This window comes from Manis javanica, chromosome 11, assembly GCF_040802235.1.
Source record: "Manis javanica isolate MJ-LG chromosome 11, MJ_LKY, whole genome shotgun sequence".
In the NCBI taxonomy this organism is placed as follows: Eukaryota; Metazoa; Chordata; class Mammalia; order Pholidota; family Manidae; genus Manis; species Manis javanica.
Genome location: NC_133166.1, coordinates 85673237 through 85697152, shown reverse-complemented (window position 1 = coordinate 85697152; position 23916 = coordinate 85673237). Strand labels below are relative to the sequence as shown.

The 23916-nt window shown below is 46.1% G+C and overlaps 1 protein-coding gene across 5 annotated transcripts in view; it reads left to right on the top strand.

The window, feature by feature from the left end:
- ASTN1 (astrotactin 1) overlaps positions 1-23916 on the top strand; it is a 287020-nt gene that overhangs the window by 112073 nt on the left and 151031 nt on the right. For 2 of the 5 annotated variants that reach the window (XM_073216798.1, XM_073216802.1), the window contains exons 3-8: positions 11139-11532; positions 12993-13139; positions 14217-14324; positions 18395-18544; positions 19091-19201; positions 19502-19693. In XM_073216798.1, coding sequence (XP_073072899.1) covers positions 11139-11532; positions 12993-13139; positions 14217-14324; positions 18395-18544; positions 19091-19201; positions 19502-19693 — 1102 coding nt within the window. The remainder of the gene's footprint in view (positions 1-11138; positions 11533-12992; positions 13140-14216; positions 14325-18394; positions 18545-19090; positions 19202-19501; positions 19694-23916) is intronic. The other 3 variants (XM_073216799.1, XM_073216801.1, XM_073216800.1) reach the window with 3 other exon arrangements.

Below are 23916 nucleotides of genomic sequence, written 5' to 3'. Positions count from 1 at the left end.
GCTGAGAAGGGTAAGGGGTACTTCAGTAGAGGGATGGTCAGGGAAGGGTGAAGGCTCACAGGTAAGGTGTGGACAAGCCCCTGTTCCCCTTTACCTGTTCACTCCCCTCCCCCTTCTTTTTCTCTTTCTCTCTCCCCCTTTCTCCCTTACAATAGTACTAAATGTTAAGAATAGAAAACGTAAATCACCACTATTGAAATGGAGAAAAATGAAACCCCATGAACACTATGATTTGGATTAAGTTGTAGTGATGTTGAGAGTTGGCCGGGAATGGCCCTCATGGGGTCAGGAACACATGTCCACCCCAGGTACAGAATTATGCATTGGTTCGGCCAATGATGTCTGTCTTGTCAGTTGCCTTGGAAGCAAGAACCCCTGACTTTGTATCATGTGCGTGTCTCTGGCCAGATCAGGCTGACTTATGGATTCAGTCTGCATGATAAGCCCAGTGAGCAGTAAATCAGAACAATAGCAGGGTTGGGCCTTTTGTCTCTTTCCACAGTGGGTGGGGCAGAACTGGACTCAGCTTGCAGCTTCCCTTTGCTCTGGCCCATCTTTGGCTGGTGAGCACGGGCGGTGCCCAAGGTCCTGGGACATGTGACTAGCATCTGGCCAGGAACAGCGTGAGCCATGGACAGCTAGTGAAGAAATCAAGCTTACCGGTGGCAGCCTTTCTGCTCCACCGGATCACCTCCCCCTCAAAAGCCACGTGCCAGAGAGAAATCCTGGAAAACCAGAGGAACAAAGCTGACAGCATGCAGAGCTGGGTGGGTGGGATGCCAGGGAGGGAGGAGGCAGGGCACAGCTTTTTTATTTTTTTTAATTAATGATGGAAAGGATTTGAAGATTTGTACAATGGCTTTGCCAGCAAAAATATAATTAGCTGAAGACAATATGCTGCTGATGTTGGAGCTGGTGGTTTAACGAAGCCTGTCCTAATGAGAGCATCAGTGTCTCGCTCAGAGATTGCCTGCACAAACCAGGACTCTTCTCCAGATTTTGTGCTTGATTAGTTCCAGAGAAAAATTGAATTGCAATAATTTTTTAAGAGAGGGAATAAGAGCCACAGCTCTTAATGCGTGGCCCAAGAGGGGACTCCTTTGATTGTCAGTCCTCCCTGTCCCTCCCCTCTTTGATACCAGACAAAGCTTGCTGGCAAGATTGAGGGGTTTGGAAGCATCTCGGCATGTGAGACGCCAATTGTGTTTGTATATCACCATCTCTGCTCATCCTTAATTCCCTCGCCTGTGCCCTGTGCTACAATTCTTCAGCTCTCATATGCATCTTCCTTGGATCCAAGCCTGAGTCATAGCTGGAGTGTTACAAGAGAGGTGACCATGGACACCCACTGTTCCCCTCGGTGCTGCGGGTCAAGGAAGGTACATGTTAGAAGAGCTTTGTGAGTGGAAAGCCACGTAGGAGAGCTTTCTAACTTCCGTATTGGCTAGCATTGAATGACTTGAATTGGAAGTGATCATTATCATCCTTTAGGGCCTCTTGCAGGGTTTCTCTTACCTTTTCCACATCTACTGGCCATTAATCTTCCAGGTGACTTTCCCTGAAAGTGGCTAAGTCCAACATTTTCTTCCCTGTCTCTTATATATGCTGTTATATATAGTATGAAAACTACCTACTGTTCCTCTTAGGTGTTTCATCACAGAATAAGAGCATACAGACAGCAGAGACCTGAGTCTGCATGCGTGTGTGGCAGACTGTTCTTAAGGAAAGGGTTGAGTATCTGTACTTGTTGACCTGCATGATGGTTGATTTCACTTAGAAAATATCTACCCAAGAACAGATAGCTCGCTAGGTTTTCCCTGCCTGCGTTAAACAAGAGCCTGAGAAGTATGGCCATCCTGGACACAATTAAATTATTGCTTGAAATGATAACATTTGGTCAACCCAGTGAACAAGCATAACAGGAGAAGATTGCTAGCATCGGGAGCAAACAGTGTAGATGGTACCAAGTGTAGACATTCAGGAATCCTCATTGCATAATCCCAAGAGTTAGGTGTGGGAGGAAGGTCATCTAGGGCTTAATTTAGAGAAGATGGGAAGTTGGGGAATTGGGGCCTGTGCTACACTGGTGGATCCCTTTCTACTCAACCAGGTCATAAAACAACATCATTAAGATCAGTGGTTCAGTGTTAATTTAGCATCATACTACCACTTAAACTTGGGCAGGTTACTGAACCTCTCTGATCTTCTGTTTCCTCATCTAAAAAGAGAAATAGTAATTTCTTCTCCTTATAGTCATTGGTAAGATGAAATAAAATAGTGAATGTAATTCATGGTGTGCTGTGTTTGGCACATGGTAAGCACTTTATAATTGGTGCTCCACTGTGCCGATACTAAAGAAATAAGGCAGTGTGTGCAAAGAACTAGAAAAGAAGGCAGGAATTCAGGGGACGAAAGAGGTGTGATCAATGGGATTGCTGCAGGAATCTGAGGAATGCTTTCATAATGGCTTGAAGCCTTTGAGATCTTCACAAGTAACCATCAGATCTGTGGGGTCGCCACCTACCTGAGTACAGACACTGTGCCGTTGGAGGTTCCACTGGGCAGAAGAACCCAGGCAGGGCTCCTGAATACTGGACTAGACACTGGGCCCCCAGACCTCATGGTGATCATGGTGGAAGTTGTACCTGTCTGTGTGGGGTGGAACATGATCAAAGCCCACACCCTGTCACCTGACTGGTAGGCATCTCCAAATATCACAGCCTTTAAGGGTCCATCTGAGTTCTTAGCTGGGGAAGAAACAGACATTTTTAATCTACAGTGGTTCAGAGAATAATATGGGTGAATATGTACCAAATTCATCTTGACATCATGACTCCCTCTCTCAGTCTTTTATTCCCCACTTTTTCATCTGAAGTCATTGGAATCTCCACAGGACAGTGGACTCCCCATAGGTACCTTGCGTGAGGTCTGCCCTCCGTGACTGGTTTGTTGTAGTTTGCATTTGCTCAGCGCCAGCAGCTGCTGCCCATGGAGCTCTTAGGTCTCCGAGACCTCCTCTCTCCCCTTTGGGCTGGGCTGCCTGACTTTTGAGGAGATGGGAGGAAGAGGGGTTTAACAACGCTGTTATGTTCAGAGAGAAAGAGGGTTAAAGTCTAATGGTCATTAGCACACACTGTGCCAGCTGCCTCTTCTGTTACTTGCTCAATAATTCCCTTAATGTTGGGCCCTAATGGAGTAGATTATTATTATTATTTTATTTCATCAAGATCACCTACTGCATAAAAACAAAGAGGAAAGGAGGAAAGAAACATGGCCAAGAATACTCACTGAGCATTACCCAGCCGGAGATATTTATTCATTGGTTTCATGCTTGACTCGTGAAGTTTTGAAGGGCTGGTGCGCACAGCCCACAGAGGGAGCCTGTCTCACGCGGCTCTGCCCAAGGGTTGCTGACACTGTGACCAGAGGTGCTTTTGCTTCTGTGCGGATGCTTTTATTTCCCAGTCTCCCTGTCTTGCCCAATACACACATTTGTTCATACACATACCCACACATGTAGGTTACGTGTGGGGCAGCCTCTCAGCACTGCACTGACTAGGGTCCCTGCATAATGCCGGACTAGGCAGTGCCATCTCTCTCAAAGCTGCTGCACATACGTCTAGAGGAATGGGAGCACCTCAGCTTTGCCTAGCTCGCCTGGTTCTCACAGCTCTCCCACTCTGCAGCGGTCTAGGCTACTCTTTGGAATTAGAGGATCCATTAGGGTAGCCTTTCCCCAGCTCTACTCAGCCGTGGCCTTCTCATTAAGGCAAATGCCAGGCACCAGAAGCCACTAACGATCAGAGAGCTCTGGGCTCCTTATTGGCAAATTCACTCCTTTGCTTTTGCTCTGGGACAGCAAAGTCAAGGTTCTGAGGCAAGAAGAATCCCGAGAACCAAAAATGCAGCTCTATAAAAAGCATCTGAAAGATGACAACTTGAAAGAGCCCAGGCTGACTCCAGCATGCTAGCCTCCAGCCACTTTCCCTGTAGGGCTTCAGGCTCTCATTAGTTGAAACTCCTGAAGTCTCATAAAGAAATGGAAGATAAACCTCCTAGATTAAGGAAAAAAGACAGTGATAACACCTAACAGAATTAACACCTTTAGACCTGGGAAAAGCGAAAAACAGATAACAAATAAATAATGAAAAATTTAAAAACTCTAAAATTGAGTTTCCTCCTGAGAAGAACTTCATGTTCACAGCCTCTGTCGGTTGGAAGGGCCCTCAGATGTCAACCTGCCTACCTTGGAAGGCTACTAGTGTTCGAGTTTGTCTCTTGCTTATGGAAGGTTGTCTATCTTTAACCCCCAAAAAATGGCATTTTAATGAGAAAAGGTCTTAGAGGACATCCTGTTTCTTCCCTAAGCTATGGCTACTTGTACCTGGAAGGGTAGGGAAGGGGTTCTGAAGCATCTCGTGGCAGCAGACTAAAGTAGTGTCACGCCCCAGTGAGAGGCTAACCAGGCAGGTCTGTCCCCTTCTAGAGAGATGCGCGATTCATGTCAGAAGCCCCAGAGGACGTATTGAGGCCTCTTAATTAACATGGTGGCCCGTGGCAACTGGAAAGCATTTCCACACAATTAAAGACTTCAGAAAACCCCTAAGGGGAGGTAATGTTCCTAATAATTTATAAATTGAACTCACTACTTAATATGCTTAACATGTTTCTCTTGTCTCCCATTTGCAACAGAGATAGGCAGGGGATAATGGATTTCTATGCACCAGCCACCACAGAAAAGAGAATCTGCCAGAAGAGCAAATCAAGGGGCTTCCTCTTCTAGTTTAGGTGACTCCTTCTGGCAGAAAGGGATCCTCAAGTTCAAGAATGTGTTACTACAGTTGGATGACATCATCTGATTTCAAAGCCCTTACTGTGTCTTTGGGGAAAGCGGTGGGTCTGCTTATCTGGTGCTGTGTTGGCTGGAGTGGTAGCCTGTCTGAGAAGGATCAGTTCCATTATTTCCTTAGCTTGTAGTTTGGGGCTTGACTGGTCAAGAAGGGGCAACAGACATTTCCTCCACCATTAGCTTACCAGGTTAGAGCTATTTCCAGTTGGACAGGGATCAGAGTTACAATAAGGAAATTGTCAAGTTGGAAGAGTCGATTCATTTCTTTCAATCACCTCATTTGATAGGTGAAGGCCTGGGGGAGGTTCAGAGAGGCTGTGCAACTTGCACAGTCTTTCTGCTGATTGGTCCTGCTGTTCTATAGGTATGACTTTCATGCTATTGGTAATTTAGGTCTAGTTTTCCACTGGGCTCATAGACACAGGATCAGATGGGAACTTGAAAAGTCATCTACTTACTTTGTCCATTTCCTACCTCTGGAACATTTGGATCTAGATGTGAATATGGCCAGTGATGCCATATGGGCTTACACAGTTCTTCTCCTGATCTGTCTCCATTGAAAGCCAGTGAGAGATGTGAGTGGCCCTGTCATATGTGAGAGAGGCCCTTTGCCCCAGACCTTTGGGCATTGTTTTCTGGAGAAAATAGACAACATGGACCACCAAATTTATCTATCTGGCTCTTATTTTTTGACCACCATTGAATTCCTTTAGGAATATAATTTGAATTCAGTGTGTCCAGTTGCCTTGCAGGGTAATTAATTACGTCCCAGATTCACTCTTCTGGTTACTCCTGGGGTGAAACGAAGCTTTGAAATGTGAGCTGATTGATTGGCTGCAGTCCCTTGACAGATGGTAGCTGGAAGCATAATCTCAGCTTTTCCATTTTGCTTCCAAGGGTTCACAAAACCCAGGTGATGTCCTAAACTTTGTTGACATTTGATGGATGCAGATCCTTTATTCTGGGAGTTCCTGATCAGATGACACTGATTAGTGATAAGGGCATGATTTCACTGGCCGCTGAGGAGGTACCTAGAGGAGTCTAAGATAGCTTTACCTGTCACACTTTCTTCTGTTATGAGAAAAGGACTAATGATAGGTTATTTCCAGTCCTTGTGATCTGTTTTTGTCTTCCTTTTGTGTCTACATTTATTTACCTTTAAAAACCAGATTTTATAGATTTTCTACCTCTAAATTAAATATAAATTCCATGAGACCAGGACCTATACCTGTACTGTTCACTGCAGTATCCCCATAACAGTGATCACTAGACAAATGCCTTGCTGGACTGAGCAAATGCTTGTTGAATGATTGAGTAAATGAATGGAATGAATGAGTCACATAAGCAACTGACTTAAAGCTTTGGTTGCAGACATGCAGATGATCTCTGTGTTGAAGTACATTCAAGGTGGGCCTTCCCTCCTTCCCTTCCTTCCTTCTTTCCTTCCTTCTACAATTATTGAACATTTGCTCTGTGCCAGGCACCATGCTGGACCCTGGAGCTTAGTGGGCCCTGTTACATGAAGTCTGTAATCTAATAGATGAGATCAGCAAGAAAACCAAAGGTTAAAGTACTTGCAGTTAGAGCTCTGTGGAGGGGGTCTATGGGCAGTTCTGTGAGACTAGGGATGAACTGTCTGGGGTTATGTCATTCAGCTGACTTTGAAGGATAAGTAGGAGTTAGCTAAGAGAGGGAGGTATGACACAGACCTAGGAGGAAAAACAGAGCAGATAATGAGATAGCCTTGTGGTTAGCCTGCATGACTGGGATGAGCATAACAGTGAGATCTGCCTGGAATTTTCTATCCCTGGTCAATCACCATCAATGTCATATACAACATTGTTACATAGATATTTCAAAATCTATAAGTTATCTGACAGACCTCATACTACTTTCTCAAGTAAGTGCCGAAAATGTCAGTTTCATAGTAAAATAAAAGCCGATTGCATGTTTTTGATCTCCATGAAAGCCAGTAGAAATGATTTATTGGTTTTTTTAAAAGAAAAATTTATTTTTAAATGCCACTTTTTTTTGCATGCAACTTGTTAGTAGATATGGAGTTCTCACATATCCCAAATGCACTTCTATTTACAAATGTTAACAGTTTTGAAGAGAATCAATAGAATAATCAGAAAACTCATGAAAAGATGACAAAAGAGCAATACAATTCCATATCTTGCCATCAGTGTCATTTTTTTTTTAATGTTCCAATTTTGTAACTTGTCCCTTGTTTCTTGAGTTCCCATGTTCCTCAATGGTTTGTTTCTGTTTTGTTTTTAATGCCATAAAAATCGAAGTTAACACACATAAATAAAGAAATATACTCTGAACACAGCTAAGGTAATACAGAAACTCAAAGTGAGGAAAGCATGTGTGAGGGGCTTTGGTGTGGTTTCTGTCAACCCATGTGTGATGACATCACCATTGTATTTGTGCTCATGCCCACACTCCAGGAGGAGGTCTGTTTGGGATTGAATGTGTGGAGGATGTTTACTCCTCCCAACAAACTGCCTTTCTCTCTGTAATGTGGATATTAGGAAGCTTCTGGCCATAGCCCTTGACCCAGGTTTTTTTTCCATTTCATCTGCCACCTTCTTTCCATTTTGAAAACAAAATTCCAGAGCATCTGTGACTTTCCTGGAAACTGTTTAAAATCCTCTGTGGAAGTAGAGAGGTTAAAAATAATGATAAGAACAAAGAACTATGGTTTATTACAGAAAGGCAAAAGCGATATAAATGTGAGCTCTGGATTTCCAAGTCCACCCCGAAGGAGGAAAGCCATCAAGGTGGCTATGCCCATGCCTTTTCCTAGCAATAGTGGAGGGCCTGTGTATATATTTCTTCTACCTGTGACCTTCTCACTGGATAGAGCAGATAAGCAGTTTAGAGGAATTTGTGTGTAGTGATTTTACACAAAATATTATTATTAAGTTATACTACATATTAATATCACCTAACATTATGTATATGGTTATTTACATACTAACCCACAACCAGTAAGTTATCACAAAGTGTTGTGACGCCTGCCACCAGTTTGAGTTATAGAAGCAGAAAAACTATACCACAACTTGAGTACCTGAGAATCCTTTTTCATACACCTGTGCTGAGTTTTACCTAATGGCTGGAGCTCATTAATGATAACTGATTATTAAAAAGCTGTGGTCATTGAGAGGCACTGACTCTAAGCAGAGGAAACGTTTCACTAAAGCAAGATTACAGATGCTGAATACAGCCTTGGTCAAATGAAAACTTCTTTTCTAGCCCCCTGTAAATTATTCTTTTTTTGATTAAACATAAAGTCTTCCTACTTGAGTGTCTAGGCCTCACATGATAAAGGGAATGTTAGGTTAACCTGACAAAATGGTATCAGGAATGGAGTGATGGTAGGGAATCTGGGTCTAGAACCAGGTGGGCACTGTCTAATTTCGTAGTTTCTCGCAGCCTTGTCTTCTTTATCAGAAAGGACAGGCTGAACCAAGAGATTTTCAGTGGGTGTTGTTGAAAGTGAACACAAATTTCTCTGTGGAAATTCAACCAAAATGAGGGCCGGATGGTATCCTCCAGGCATGTAGCGGATGCGTGATGTGCATATTTTAGCACAGAGACCTTGAAACGTGAGTGTTCTCTTTTCACTACCAACTCATCTTGGGTTTGGACACTGAATGGGTGCTTGGTAAAAGGTCCTTTGTTCCTGATGGTGCCTCTTGGGCCTCCGATCAGCTAGATGCTTGCTTCGAATAGCTTCTCTTTTTCCTTTGAGAAGCGAGGATGTATCTAGATGGAATCATCCACACTTGCCCGCACTCTCCTCTTACAGTAGATGCTAGGGTGTGTGTGTACGTCTCCAGCGAGCAGAGCTCTTTCAGGGGGACTGTTGCCTAGTGGTTAAGAATGTAAGCTCTGAAATGGGAGTCCTTTGGTTCCTGTTTTCATACTACTATTCATTTGCTGTGTGACCTCAGGCCAGTCACTGAATCTCTGGACCTTAGCCTTTTCAAATACGAAGTGGAGAAATCCTTGACTCTACCTCCTAATGTTAGAAGTGTAGAGCATTTAGAACAAATGTCTGATACATAGTAAAAGCTCCATAACGGACAACTGTTCTCATTTTATTACTGCGTAATATGGGGAGTGGACCTATGACCTAGATCTCATCATAACCCTGTTGTGACCATCCGATAGGATAATTTGAGAGGGAAAGTGGATGGCACTCCCAAAAACCCCTCTGTGCAGGAAAGATGGCATTTCAACCATTCCTTGGAGACTGATGTTTATGCTACTCTTACAGTTCTTTGGGGAATAAAATTACCTCTCGTTTTCACTAGCCTAATTCAATGTCTGACAACTTCCCTCACTCAGGAAGTTATTCTTTCTGTGTGACTTAATTGCCTATTGCAGTTTCTGTTTGGGGTGAAGGAAAGGATAGTGGATCTGACTCTGAGATAAAGGGTCTACTGAAAACACTCCAACACTCCCTTTCTGCAAGCTGGTGCAGGGCTCGGCTAGGGTGCTGTGAGACCCCCAGGGGTTCTCTGTGCATGTCTGCAGGGATTCCAGGAGGGATGGTGGATAGCAGCCTGGGGCAGCCAGGACCTGCAAATCCCTGGCTCAGCACTCCCACCCCTACTGTCACCTGAGCTGTGTCATGTGTACACTTCTCCGTACTTGCATGAGAAGTTACACCAAGAACAAGGGTTCAACAGGTACAAGAAACTTTTGAAAACCTGGAGGCCAGTGTACATCCCTGATAAGCCAGCTGACATGACCTGTCCCTTGGCAGCTGACTCTGTTGCTTTTTATGTTGGCCCTTCTGCGCTATTCGTTTGAAAGCAGCAACACTGTGTGTGTGTGTGTGTGTGTGTGTGTGTGTGTGTGTGTGTGTGTGCGCATGCACATACATGCATGTGCACTTGTGCTCCCTAGCTCCCAGTGATGGTGGGAGAAGGAGGAAAATGGGAAAGTTTGTGGGGAGAGTAACTTTATAAATCCAAGATACAACTATTATGAGGCAGGAAAAAGCTCCCTTTAATGTGTTAGAAGGAATAATCTTGACCCAACCAAATGCGGGTGGGACCCCTGGGAATTAATAGGGGGGCTTTCATATCTAGGCTATAATCTGGGGTAGCTTAGATTGAAGCCTAAGGTTGAGAATGGTACCACTTGGCACACCCTCATCTAATGAAATAGATTTGAGGGGAGATTGGCCAAAATAAAAGGAATGGATACAAAGTGTGCACAAAGATTTATGCCTGCTGAGTGCCATGCAGCAATGGGCTGGCGTGGCCTTCCATCCAATCCCTGCCCGGGTGGCTGTCAAAGTGAGGTGCTCAGTCTTGCCAAGCATTGTATCCTCACCTCTGATAGACAAAACTGAGTGGTGTCCTGGTTTTTAAGTAATGGCCTCAGAGGATGGCTTGGAGCACGCGGTTAGGGGATGGGTCTCAGTCCCTTGAGCTGTAGTAAGACTGGGAGCATACTCAGGATGGAGGGACTGGGAACGAAGCCATCTCCTACAGCAAAAGTGACACAAAAACTCAAATTCAAATGGTGAGATTCCTCTGCATGCTTGGTTGAAAATTCTTGATAGATGTAAACCTTTGGATCTGTCGATGGTCTTCGCCTGCCTGGGGCAGGTCCTCCAAGGAGACATCTAAGGTCAGGCTGAGGGTAGCCTTGATTCCACCTGGCTCGCTTATTAGGGACTTAACACGGTTACCCCCCTTAGTCCTCATCCCCACCCTGAGAGGCTAAGTGGTATCCTTTCCATTATACAGATGAGGAATCTGAGGTTTCCAATTTTCAGGACTCACTAATTGTGAGTGGAGCCAGAGTTAGAATTTATACATGATTGACTTTAAGATGTGAGAGAGGAAGAAACCGGATGCCATTCTGCTACTAAAAATTGGCCTGAACCCATATTTACATGTAGCAGATTTGACTTAACAAACTAACCCTCTCCCCTATTTCTACAGCTGAAATGATATACACACACGCATACACACAAAATCACAAAGGCTTCTTTCTTCGAATTGTTTGCTGAGCCAGAAGCAGCCATGGATCATGGAATTGAAATGATGTGCTGGTCATCCTGGCTCCATTTTTCTCTCACCTTAAACACCAATCCCAGCAGGCAGTCTCCCTGCTGCTGAGTGATGCTTGCTGGAGGTCCTCACTGCCCCTGAATGAATGAATGAATGAGTGGAGTGGTTGGTGGTAGGGGGAGGGGCAGGGCCTCCCTGGGACCAAGCTCTCCGTCTCCCTGCATCCACCTGCTGTCCTCTCTTCCCAGGGCGGCATGATTGCTCTGCTGCTGTCCATCCTGTGCCTGGTAATGATCCTGTACACTCGCCGGCGCTGGTGCAAGCGCCGCCGGGTCCCCCAGCCCCAGAAGAGTGCCAGTGCTGAGGCAGCCAATGAGATTCACTACATTCCATCTGTGCTGATCGGCGGGCATGGGCGGGAGAGTCTGCGCAATGCCCGCGTGCAGGGCCACAACTCCAGCGGCACCCTGAGCATCCGGGAGACACCCATCCTGGATGGCTATGAGTACGACATCACAGACCTGCGCCACCACCTGCAGAGGGAGTGCATGAATGGAGGGGAGGACTTTGCCAGCCAGGCCACTCGCACCCTGGACTCCCTGCAAGGCTGCAACGAGAAGGCTGGGATGGACCTCACACCAGGTGGGCGACTGGATCCTGCCTTGTCTCGGGCAGCTAGGGTATGGGTAGTGCACAGCTGTTTTCTAATTTCATGGCTGGTTGTCACACATAATGGGATGTGCCCGGGCCCTTTCCCAGGTGGGCAAAGAGCAAGCTTTTTCCTGAGATGATGGGAGCTGTTTTCCAATATCGGAAATCAGAAGAACTAGTACAAATTGGATCCCTCTCCACTTCCACTTTGCACTGGAAGCAGAGACTTTCACATCCAACAGAAGAGTGGGTTAGAGCCTTTTTCATATATAATGAGCAATCCTCAAGGAAATAAGAAATAGCAAGAAAGATCAAATGTGTGTATGACATTTTTATATATAGTATGTTTGCTTAGGCGATTTAATTTCCCACCAAAGAGGAGGGCATGGAGGTATCTGTTCTTTTTCATGCCTCTGGAGCCTTTGACCTGGGGGTTTTTGTTTTGTTTTGCCCATGCCTCTGTGGTCTTTACAAGGGATGTACTTCTTCAAAGGAAATGAAGGAAAGCAATCAAGCTCTAGGACTCAGATACTTCGTGTGTCTGTGAGATGCTTGGTGGAAGAAACTTGGGCCTAATTCTGACAAAAAAAGACCAGGGTCCACAAAATGCAGAGAGGAAACGATTGTACTACTCTCTTGCATTAGCCCACTTGTCTCTCTCTCTCTCTCAAACTTCTATAAATAAGTAACTGCCCATAGATAAAACCCCAAGGTAGGGATCCTCCAAATAACTTCTTAATTATCTTTGAAGAAGACATTTTTGATACTGAATATTGCTTAAGGTACATGGACTTTCATTTGGGCTTGACAAAAGGGAAATCACATCACAGAGGTTTCCATTTTCCATGTTATTTGGAAGAGATCCTGTATGATTTCTACTAGCCACTTCTTAATAGGCTCTAAAATCTGAGAACGAACTCCTTGACAACAGGGAATATCTCATATTCCTCACAACAGCTGGCACAGCGCTAAGCCCACCAAGTAGCCGTATGATACTCAAGGGTGACAGATGCGTTCAGGGAGAGGCGATAGCACAAGTATCTGAAATAGCTGAATATGAGACATAGGGGATAGTGCAGACTGGGATTGGATGTAAGAGGCCATGTTCTGCCTGAATGCACTCAAATTCCAATTCTTTTAAAACTCTTTGCTGACCCAGAGAAAGAAATCTGCAGTCCATATCTAGCCTAAGGATCACATGTAGTGACCTTAGTAATATAGAATTAGCAGAACTAGATTTTCAGTTATAGTCACTCTTACTTCACCCCTCCCATAACTGTAGTCCTCTGGAAATCCATGAGGGGTATTTCAGCCTCTGCCAATCTCTCACTGTAAAGGTTCCTTATTTCAATTCTGCAAAACTCCATTTGCTCGGTGCACACAGATTTCTTTGTTCTTGCTTTCTTGGGCCTTGTCTCTGAAAGTTTTGGCCTTGACTTTTCCTCATGCAGGAAGTGACAATGCCAAGCTGTCGCTGATGAACAAGTACAAAGATAACATCATCGCCACCAGCCCTGTGGACTCCAACCACCAGCAGGCCACCCTGCTCTCCCACACCTCCAGCAGCCAGAGGAAAAGGGTCAGCAACAAAGCAAGAGGTACCCACGCCTGATGTTAGCGCTTGAAGGTGGATCCCTTAATATTGAGAGGCAGGGCCGTTAACACCCTTAACCCCCACTCACAGGCATGGTGGGGGGGGTACGACTTCATACAGTCTTTCTGGAGACCTGTTGAGTGTTACTTACTAAAAACCTTAAATATACGAACAAACCTTTTGACCAAGTAATTTCATCAACAAGACTTAATCCTTTGGAAATAATTGGACAAGTGTGCAAAGATATGTGTAAAAGGCTGTTCATCACAACACTGTTTAAAAGAGTGAAAAATTGGAAATAGCTTAAGTGTCCATCAATAGGGAATTGGTTAACTACCAGCACATCTGTCTCCTGTCCAGTGGCTTACCATGCAGCCATGTAAGATGATAATGTAGATCTGTTTATTAACATGGAAGGTTGCCTACCCATCTATTAAATGGAAAAAAATGAGGTTATAAAACAGAAAGGGCAGCAGGATGCCCCCTTTTTTTTGGAGATTTAAAAACCTTTCTCTGTTTCTGTATCAGAAAATGACAGAGAATATATATGCCAAATGTTAACACAGTTTTTCTCTGATTTAGAGGATATCAGGATGGTTTCTTTTACACATTTTTGTGTATTTTTTTAATTCTTTTATCTTTTTCACATTGAACATATATGGGTTCTAGAACCAGAAAAAACAAACACGTACTATCCTGTAGATATGAACACATACAGGCATATGCTCCTTAAGACACAATTCCCGTCTCATGTCTGATGACCTGTAATGAGGGAAATGTCCCTTTCTTCCTTCCCACTTACCATCCAGAGGGGTCCTCTCTGCTGGTAGCTGCCCGGGTTGGCCCTCCTGGGAGGAGCAGGGCTGGGTGGAGCTAGGGCCCTGGTGATTGCTGTCATACAAAGACCTATGTCTCCATCAAGCCTGTCCTTCAGAAGCTCCTGTCCCCTGGGCTACTCCCAGACTGTCAGTCCACCTGCTCTCACTCTGAGGAGTTTTTCTCTTGCGTTTGCTGAGTGGTGATTTGGTGTCACAAACACAAAGCTGAAGATGTTGTCTTTGCTGTGTCCCTTTTACTGCAGCTGGTTCTGCCTTCCTGAACCCTGAAGGGGATTCTGGCACAGAGGCAGAAAATGACCCACAGCTGACCTTTTACACCGACCCCTCAAGGAGCCGGAGGCGCAGCAGAGGTGGGAAGGGTGGAGGGCGGGGTGGGGTGAAGGGGTGCTGGGGAGGGGAAGGCAGGGGGCTGTGGAGGAGCTGGTGGCGCAGGGTCTCTGTGGACCAAAGGCAGATTCTGCTGGAAGAATTCTTGGACCACAGTTGGTGTTTTCTCCTAAGGAAGAAAGAAGAACCTAGAGTGGAAGTTTTCAGAGAATCATCTCTCCCAGATAATGGCTCTCTCAAACAAGTTTCCAAATTGTTTGAAAGGCTATTTCTTGGTCAGAAGACTCTCAATTCCTTCTGGAAGCCTCAGGAGTCATATTTTGCTGTTTAGACATAGGAAGTAAAGTTGATAAAGTAGGTTATACATGAAGAAATGGATAGTGTGTATACCCTTGCTTATCCAGCCATACTGAATTTGAGATTGGGCGAGGCAGGGGCAGGGGGAGGCTGAGAGGTTGAGGAACTGGGTGTGTAATGGTTTTTGGCCTGTGATCCCCTCCTCGGAGAATCACAGGACCACAAGCTGCCAAGGCCCCTCCTTTCTCCTGGCAGGGCCGGATTAGTTAATTCATTCTCCTCATCCGTAGAGTTGTCCTTTCGTGCAGCCCCTACCCCTGCCACTCCACCCTGACGTTTAGTGGCTTCACGTGTGGCTCTTGTAGCTGTAGCAGCCACTGCCCATGATTCTGCTGGTATCACCTCCACTGAGCAAGGTCTGGGTTCAAGCACTGATCAGTGTCACCGGTTACTTGCTCTGTGATATTGGATGAGGACCACAACTTCTCTGAGCCTCAATTCCCTCACCTACTAAATGGGTTAACAATATCTACAAATGGGACTCCTGCCAGGATCACAGTCAATTAAAATGAGCTTCTTTGGTGACTGGCAAAGCACTGCGCAGCCCCTTTTGTTGCCGTTCGAACACCCCGCAGTGTGGCCTTAGGTTTCTGTAGCACTCTGTCTTAGAGAATTTTGCATAGGGGCCCTTGAAATAAAATGGACGATCTCTGAGTGGCATCGCCTTGTGTCCTACTCAGTAGCATTTTCCCAACCAGTAATCCACCAGTGTCCCCAGAAAAGGCACCCATGTTTTGGCTCTCCCCTATCTCCACCTGAGGTCCTTTCATACTGAAGGCATTCACCCCAGAGACTGAGAGAAGCCCTCAGAATTCTCCAGCTCCAGTCTTTGTAGGCTTTGCTGCCATCAGTACAAAAGTTCTTCCCACCATTTTTCTCAAGAGATCAGTGAGGCTCTGGGCAGCCTAATGTCTGAAGATCAGTATCTCTGAGGTGAGAGTGTGGTTCCCTTGATTCTCATTATATATTTTTCTCCAGCAGATAAATCAGCTAGGCCCATCCAGTCTAGGTCCACCAAACTGGGTGTGTTCTGCTTTAATTAAATCCTGTTTAAAAAAATCCATTGTAATGAATTAGAATGAGTTTCTTTGTAGCATTACATTATTCCTTTTGGATTCTATGCTTTCCTAGTACATCGACTGTTTATTGCTGTTAACTAGATACAAGCTTCTTAGGGATGGGCATGTCTCATTTATTTTTCCAAAGTGCCTAGTGGAAGATTTTTGCCTCCAATACATGCTTGAAAGTGTTGGTTGAATCCAACTGAATATATTAACCAGGTCAGGAAGAAATTTTATAACCCTCCTGCCACGGGCCAGACTTTGTTGATAGACAGAAACATGAAAATATAGCACAGTGATGAGGCTTAATTTAATAAAATAAATAAAGTAAAATGTGTACTCAGACGGGAGATAGTTAATTCTGTCAGGCAGCCTAAGAGGCAAAAAAGCAGTACAACATTAGACTTGGGCTATAGATCAGTGTATAGAATTTCTAGAAAGAGGAAAATCTAAGGTCAGGTCATTCCAGAAGAGGAACATAGCATAGAGAAAGTCTTAAAGGCTCAAAAGAACATGGTATTTTCAAGCCAAAAAGTGGTTCAACACGGCAGCTTTAATCTGGGATATAAATACATAGGCACATGGGGCTAGTTGAGATGGGGCTGGGTAGCTGGGTAGACCAGCTACCAAAGGGCCGTACATGTGCCCTGCTACTGAGTTTGCACCTGGTTCTGCAGGTCTTAGAGAACGCTGGGAATTTTGAAGCCAGGTAGAGATGCTGAATGATGGGTTGATGATGGCAGAAGGATCAGCAAGAGCAGAGATGGGGAGTAAGTTATTGCAGTCAGGTGACAGACGTGGCAAGCGCCCGAAAATAGTGATGACACTGTGTGATAACGGCTGTACCAGCGGGGAGCACCAAGGGCTACAGGAGCAGCAAGGAATGAGTGAGAATCTGTTCTTGAAGGTTCTAGGGAAGTGTTTGCAGGGAGATGTTGTTTGAGCCGAGACTTGAAGAGTAGGTGTTCACTGGGCTGACAAGGTGACAAAATGGCATTCTGTGGAGGAGGAAATGAAATGTGCAAAGTCACATAGGTATGAACAATAATGGTCTAGCCAGAGAGCAGTAAATAGTTTACTAGGAGGGAGCTTATGTTGCAGGTTTGCGGTTTGCTTAGGAAATAAGGCTGAGAGATCAGGAGGGAATATGTGATCTTGACCAAAAGACCTGGAGTGGACACTTCAGCTGGCGTCACTGGGGGCATTTAAGAGATTGCTCTGGTCCCTCTGCTTCCTGTGGATGGGGGAGGATGGGGGAGGGAGGCTAGGTGGATGCCAACTGCCTCAGTCCAGGTGTGAGATGATGGGCGTAGGGAAGGGTGGAGAGAACGGAGGCAAGATAATTTTGGATGCAAAATGAAAAAGGTTTCATGGCATCCGTGGTGGGGAGGCTGTGGCTTATGAAAGATAGGGAAGAGTTAGAAGTGATGGCATTGGGGACTTGAGGAGCCAAGTAGATGGCCGTGCCATTCATGGGGCAATGGACATAGGAGGGAGCAGGGCCAGGAGGCAGGCTGAGGGCCAGCCCGGCCAGCCCAGGATATTGCGTCTGATTGCCTGAGGTGCCTTCTGGTGGTAAATCTGCTACCGAGACCTGGTCTGGGCTGGAGGTAGGGGTTTGTGAGTGTGGGTAAATAGACTCCATGTTGAAAGTTTACTAACATGAACAGGCTGTCTCCAGGTAGCAAGGGACAGAGGAGCTGTAGGCTGCCTGCCAGCTACGGCCAACACACCACTCAGGCAGCCTGCCTCCAGAAAGGACGGGTGCAGCCGTGGGCCAAGCACCTTCCCTGTGTTCCTGACAACAGCAGTTCTGCACATTCCACTGGGCCCAAAGATTGAATAGCACATTGTCTGGGGAGCTGTTTCTGCACCTGGACCTGCACCTTGATCTGTGCTGTACCCCTTAGTAGCTGCTTGATCCTGGACATGCCCTACAGCCTGTCTAACTCACTGTCCCTCTGTGGGGGCTGCCTCATCAGACTGTGGTCACCATTAAGTGATACGAACCATGTAAAACCCTGAGCAGTGGTGCTCACACGTAATCACACTTCATAAGTGCTAACTGTCACTATGATGTTAATCTCTTTGAGACTTGCTTTCCTTAACTGTAAAGTGGGTACTGTACGGACCCAGAGACTTTTTGTAAGGAAGCAAACATTAAAAATAAATCATGTATGTGAAACACTGAGCACACCGTTCTGATATAATAGATGCTTCTCTCGCTATCACTAATAAATATTGAGAAATACTGGGGGAACTGGCTGGGAGAGTGCCCTCTGTGAAGAGCGGTAGGAGATGCAGGCAATTCAAGCTCCTGCTTAAAACATTCCTGCCACCCTTGGGCAAGAGGATGGAGCTCAGCCAGGCAGACAGAGGGGGAGCATGCCCCAGGGCCTTTATGATTTTGCTTGTAAACCTGGCCCGAGAAGAGCATGCAAGACTTGCACCCAGCTGCCCATTGTTGACCCTGAAGCCACCTGTAGGCCAAGTCCCCTCAGATTCTAACAATGAAGATGAAGGTCACTGAGGTCAGGTAGCCACAGATGCTTCCGGCCCGGGTAAAGTTTGCAACTGCCTCCCCTGTGTGCTGGGTTGAACAGCAAAAGACCAAGTTGGCCTTTCCCTGCTGAGATTTTTTACCACTATGTGTCTTGCTTTTGTCTTGTTTTCAGTGGGCTCTCCTCGCAGTCCTGTGAATAAAACCACCTTGACCTTGATCAGCATCACCAGCTGCATGATTGGCCTCGTGTGTTCCTCCCACGTCAGCTGCCCTCTCGTTGTCAAAATCACCCTGCACGTCCCTGAGCACCTGATTGCCGACGGTGAGCCCACTTCTGAGGATGCAGCTTCCTCCCCAAATAGGAAGGCTTCAGGTTGGGCAAGGAAGATACAGAGAGGCGGGGGTCTCTAGTACCTGTTACTGTAATTGAGGGGAAAAAAGAAACCCAGAGTTGTCTACAGATGAAATCAGAAAGCGGGTTAAAAAACAGCAACCCCAAAGGATCACCTCCTTTTCTCCAGGCCTACTCCCGTTTCCCACTTCGGCTTGATTTTAAATAAGCCCCTATCTTTGTAGAGAAATGCAGAGCATACAGGTATGTAGACACCAAGATTCTTAGAGCTTTCGGGCGGAAAGAAGCTGAGTGGAGTAGCAGAGGCATTGAAGGATCAGCTATGCTTCGGTTCAGTATGCCCACATAAGACATTCCTAATTGCAGTAACTTGCTATGAGCCTAGAACTCTGAAGCAATAATTTACTTTCATCCAGAGGCACCCCAATATAATGAGGGAGAAATACAGGTTCTGAGAGTCCCTGAATTAGTTAAGCTCAGAGCACCTGATTGGTGTGTTAATGTCTGCTTTCTCAGGTTGCTGTAAGGCTGAAAACAGGTGGAGACTGTCTGAGATGCTAAAGGCCTGCTATTTCAGGACAAGTGAAGACATGCAGCGGGTCCCTGCTCCTGGGATGCATGCCAGTGGTGGGGTCTGGTGGAGCCATGCCATGGCCATCACAGAGCTGCTCTGTCCCTGTGTCCCTTAGGTCCCCTCTGGTGGAGTTGGGATGGGGCAAGGAAGCAGGGGATGATGGCGGGAGGTCCAAGTGCTGGCCAGCCTCCATCTGCTGATCTCCTGCTCAGGGATTCTTGGTGGGCCAGGACAGGTGGGAGTAATGGCCTCAGATCGGGGCTAATCTACAGGGCGTCCCTGACTGCATCTTCAGTGACATGTGTATGTGTTGTATGCACACATGGGCATGCCTTGTTTCTGTCCCCCTGCAGGGAGTCGCTTCATCTTGCTGGAGGGGAGCCAGCTGGATGCCAGTGACTGGCTGAACCCTGCCCAAGTGGTGCTCTTCTCCCAACAGAACTCCAGTGGGCCTTGGGCCATGGACCTCTGTGCTCGGCGGCTCCTGGACCCCTGTGAACACCAGTGTGACCCCGAAACTGGTAGGCAGGAGCACCGGGCAGCGGGTAACTGTCAGAGTTCATGCCTCTTGCAATCACCCCTTGAAACCCAGGCCATCCTTCCAGATTGTCCCATTGTCCCTGGGAGCCTGGATTGCACAAGCTGCCACCCTGTTCATGTTGGCTTAAATTGTGGGGCCATCTTTTTGCAGAAGCATTGGAAGCTTCCTAACTATAGCCCCATGCCAGACAGATGAGTTTAGGATGACCTCCGCAGCCCATTTGCCATCTAGTCAGGGATTATCAACCATCAGGGCTAGACTTCTTATGCATGTTTATTGTAGAAAATCTGGAGTATTTAGAAGAATTTATAGAAGAAAAGGATAATAATCTATAATTCTATCTCCTGGAGAAATCATTTTAAACTATAATGTCCTCCTTTCTGATCTTTTATCGATGCATGGTTTTTAGAAGCTTATAAACACACTAAGTCCAGTAAAGTTTTCTTGATTTTTTTCACTTAACATTTTATCATGCAAGTTTTCTGGAACCATTAAGTAACCCTCAATAACAGTTTTAAAGGCTATTTGTTATTCCACTGTATGTCTACGTAGCTCATTTAAATAGTCCACTATTGTTTGACATTTAGGATGCTTTAAATTTTTAATTTTTACAAAATGCTACTAAAATGACTATCTTCCCACATAAATGCAGGGTACATTTTAAAAGTTGTTTTCTTCAGATAAATCTTAGAAGAAAGATTTCTGGGCCAAAGAGTGTAGACATCTCCAGGCTGTCAGAGTATCAGATGGGGCTAGGGCTCCTCTGAGAGAGGGTTCCCAACTCGGATGGCGTGCACTGGGCCACTCACAATGCTTCTTGGGCTCCAGGACATCCAGGAGAGTGGATTTCTCATTGCATGTGGCTTGGCACTTCCATTGCAGAAGGAGTTCATCTACAATAGTCTTTTTAGGACCTGTTTCCAGTAGATGCAGTACCACAGACAGATCCTTCTCCCAGAAGCAGTAGGATGCCTTAGAGCAAAGCCAGAGCAGGCAGTGGCTTCTCAGACCCAAGTGAAAGGTTGCTAGAGCTGGGGACCAACACCTCCAGCTTTCTGTGCCTCATGTATGGCCTCGACTCCACCATATGCACATGCGCACACACACACACACACACACACACACACACACCCCTGCAGATGCATCGTCCTCAGGTGCTGGGGTGGAGGGACATCAGTAGAAGTTGAATCCACGAGGTTATTACTCCTGTTCTAATCCAATACTCTCTCTCTCTGGGGGAGGGACAGGTAACTGCCATATCTAAAGTTCACCTTCTTAGGTCTCAAAGTTGTTTCTACCTGGGTCCATCACAGAGATTCTAGACCCCCACATGGAGGAGAAAGTACAGTGTTTTAAACATCTGATGCCTAAGACTGTGCTTACTTGCTGTTTCTCCCATGCTGTCAGGCAAACACCAAACTGAACAGATGGGTTGTGCACCATGCCCAAAGGCAGTGTGCTTGGGAGAAAGAAAAGCGAGCTCATCGCAGAGGCGGGGCCTCTCCGTGCAACTGAGCTAGTCTCTGGTTCCCCACTGACTTGGCTCAGGAGACCCTGGGACCATCTCAGTTGTTAAATGCACTTCTGAGACAAGTGTGATTTCCAGAGAGCCTTGGAAGCTGCTACTGAGGTTTTAAAGGACAGGAAGCACTTGTAATTGCCCATGGAAAGGAGGGATTTGTGTTTCAAGCTTGGAGGAATTACAGAGCTAAACTGCCTCCTTACTTTAGAGCAATGCTCAGATTCCCTGAGGAGTTGCATGACTTACCCAAAGTCCCACAGCTTCCTCAGGCAGAGTAAGCATCCTGTCCATCATGAAATCAGAGCAAAGGTGGGATAAAGGATTGCTTAATTTCCCCAGACATGGCAGATCCAACACATTTGTCATCTAAAATGATTTAAGCAGCCACCGTTACTGAGCGTCACAGCTTCTGGGGCCAAGAGCTGAGGAGGCAGCTGGTTCCCAGTGAAGCTGCCATCACCTCTCCAGTCCCTTCCAGATGTCTCATTTCTAGTCCTTGCTGAAAATGACTTTGAGAAGCCCCTCCCCTATGAGTGACTACCCAATATCTATGACAATTAATGAATTTCCAACTGGAAAACTAAAGGGGGGGAGACTAAAAATAGAACCCAAACCCCACAAAAGAACTAGGGTGCAACATCTTCATTTGAGCTAACATCTGAGAAATGATGCTGCAGAGACTTCTTTTCATTAATGCTGGAATTGGACACCTTCCCGCCTAGCCCTGCTTTTGCACATGGGATGATGTGGTCATCCCACACGCTCATCAGTAAGAAACTTTATCGCCTCCCACACTCCATCCTAGAGCCTTTCTCCAAAGAGCTGAGTGTGGGAATTGGCTGCAAGTCAAGTAGACGTTATTTTTGCATTCCTCCAGCTAACTCAGTTGGAAATGTCATAGCACTGGGACATGTGCTTTCCCAGCCATGCTGAGGGGTCTGTCCATATGGATGTGTGGAACTGTGCAAGTGCACGTGTATACTTTCTCATACACACACACACACACACACACACACACACACACACACACACACACACACTCACACAGTGGCTCCATGACTGCAAAGGAGCAACCTTGGGTGCCCGGCATGCTCCCCAGGCATCCTTCCAAAGTGTTCCACAGTTAAGTGTCACACCCTCAGAGTGGTTGGGATACCAAGTGTGTTAGGCAGAATAATTGGCCCTCCGGAGATGTTCATGTCCTAATCCCCAGGACCTGTGAATATGTTAAGTTATGTGGCAAAGGTGACTTATATTTGCAGATAGGATTAAGGTTGCTAAATAAGTGGCTTTAAGGTAAAGAGATGATCCTGGCTTAACCAGCTGGGCCCAGTGTAATCATAAGTCTCCTTAAATGTGAAAGAGGGAGGCAGAAGAGGTGGCCAGAGTGGTGTGGAAAGAGAAGGACCCCAGCAGTCACTGCCGGCTTTGGGGGTGGAGGAAGAGGGCACAAACCAGCGAATGTGGGTGGTTTCCAGAGGGTGGAAAAAGCCAGGAAATAGATTCTCCCCTCAAGCCTCCAGAAAGGAACATAGCTCTTGTAGACACCATGTTTATAGCCCAGTGAGACTCATGTCAGACTTCTGACCTACAGAACTGCAAGATAATAAATGTCTGTTGTTTTAAACCACTAAGTTTGTGGTGGCGTTTTATGGCAGCTGTAGAAGGCTAATACACCAGGGAAGAAAGAAAAGGACAGAGGAAGAACAGGCATTGTTAGGTGACTCTTTATTTCTCCCCAGCCCTGTTTATAGAGGGTGTGTGAGGAAGCTAGAGACTAACTGCAGCTGGAAGAAACCTTTTGCTCTGTTTTCCATTCCAGCTTCCCTTTTACATGTTTGCACCATGCTCTCTGTGGGGGGGATGTAATGTACCCAAAGCTTTTAGCCGAATGCCTGGAAGCCCTTTGCCAACTGCACACTGATATTGTTTCCCAGATCCTCCCAGGTTTGCAGCCCTAAGTGTGTCTCCCATCAAGTAGGAGTAACAGCAAACCACTAAGGTTGTATGGTTTAATGCCTCAACTGGGTCCAGCCAGAGGTTGACTTTTCCTAAACTTTCTAAGGTTTTTGTTGTGCTTGCATGTTGGTTTGATTGTTTGGTAGGAACACAGACTAACTAGTTTCAGTCACTTCGGTCTCCACTCCATTCCTGGTCTCTTTCCTGCCATAGGGGCAGCTGTGGAGGCTGTACAGACCTGCTTCATTTCGCAGCCTCCATCAATCCTGGCCACAGACCCTCACTGCCCTTTTCAAGAAATGTAGCTTTTATGGGTGTACAAGGAGCACAGACTTCCAAGCTAAATCAAGTTTTAATTGCCATCCAAGATGTTCACTGAAATTCCTTCTGTCCCACATCTTTCCATAGTCCAGTCCCAACTGTGTAGAAATGTGTGAAGTCTGGTGAGCAGCATAGGACCAGTTTTCTAGACACGGTTGAACCTTACTCCCCTTTCCTTGCTCTGAGCCATTACCTCTTTCTCTCTAGCCTTTCCCAGTCTTTCAAACCCTATCTGGCAGCATAGCACAGCTCCCATTTTGTTCCTGCCACGTGGATTACCCACCCATTCCAAACTTCCGTTTGTGCTTGACTGAAGCACCTTCCTTCAGGATGTATTTTTGGCATATTTCCCTCTCTCTGCCCCCGCCAGAGTCACATGGGGCTGTTTGACCCTCGGGCCTGCCACTTGCCCAGGGGAGGAGACC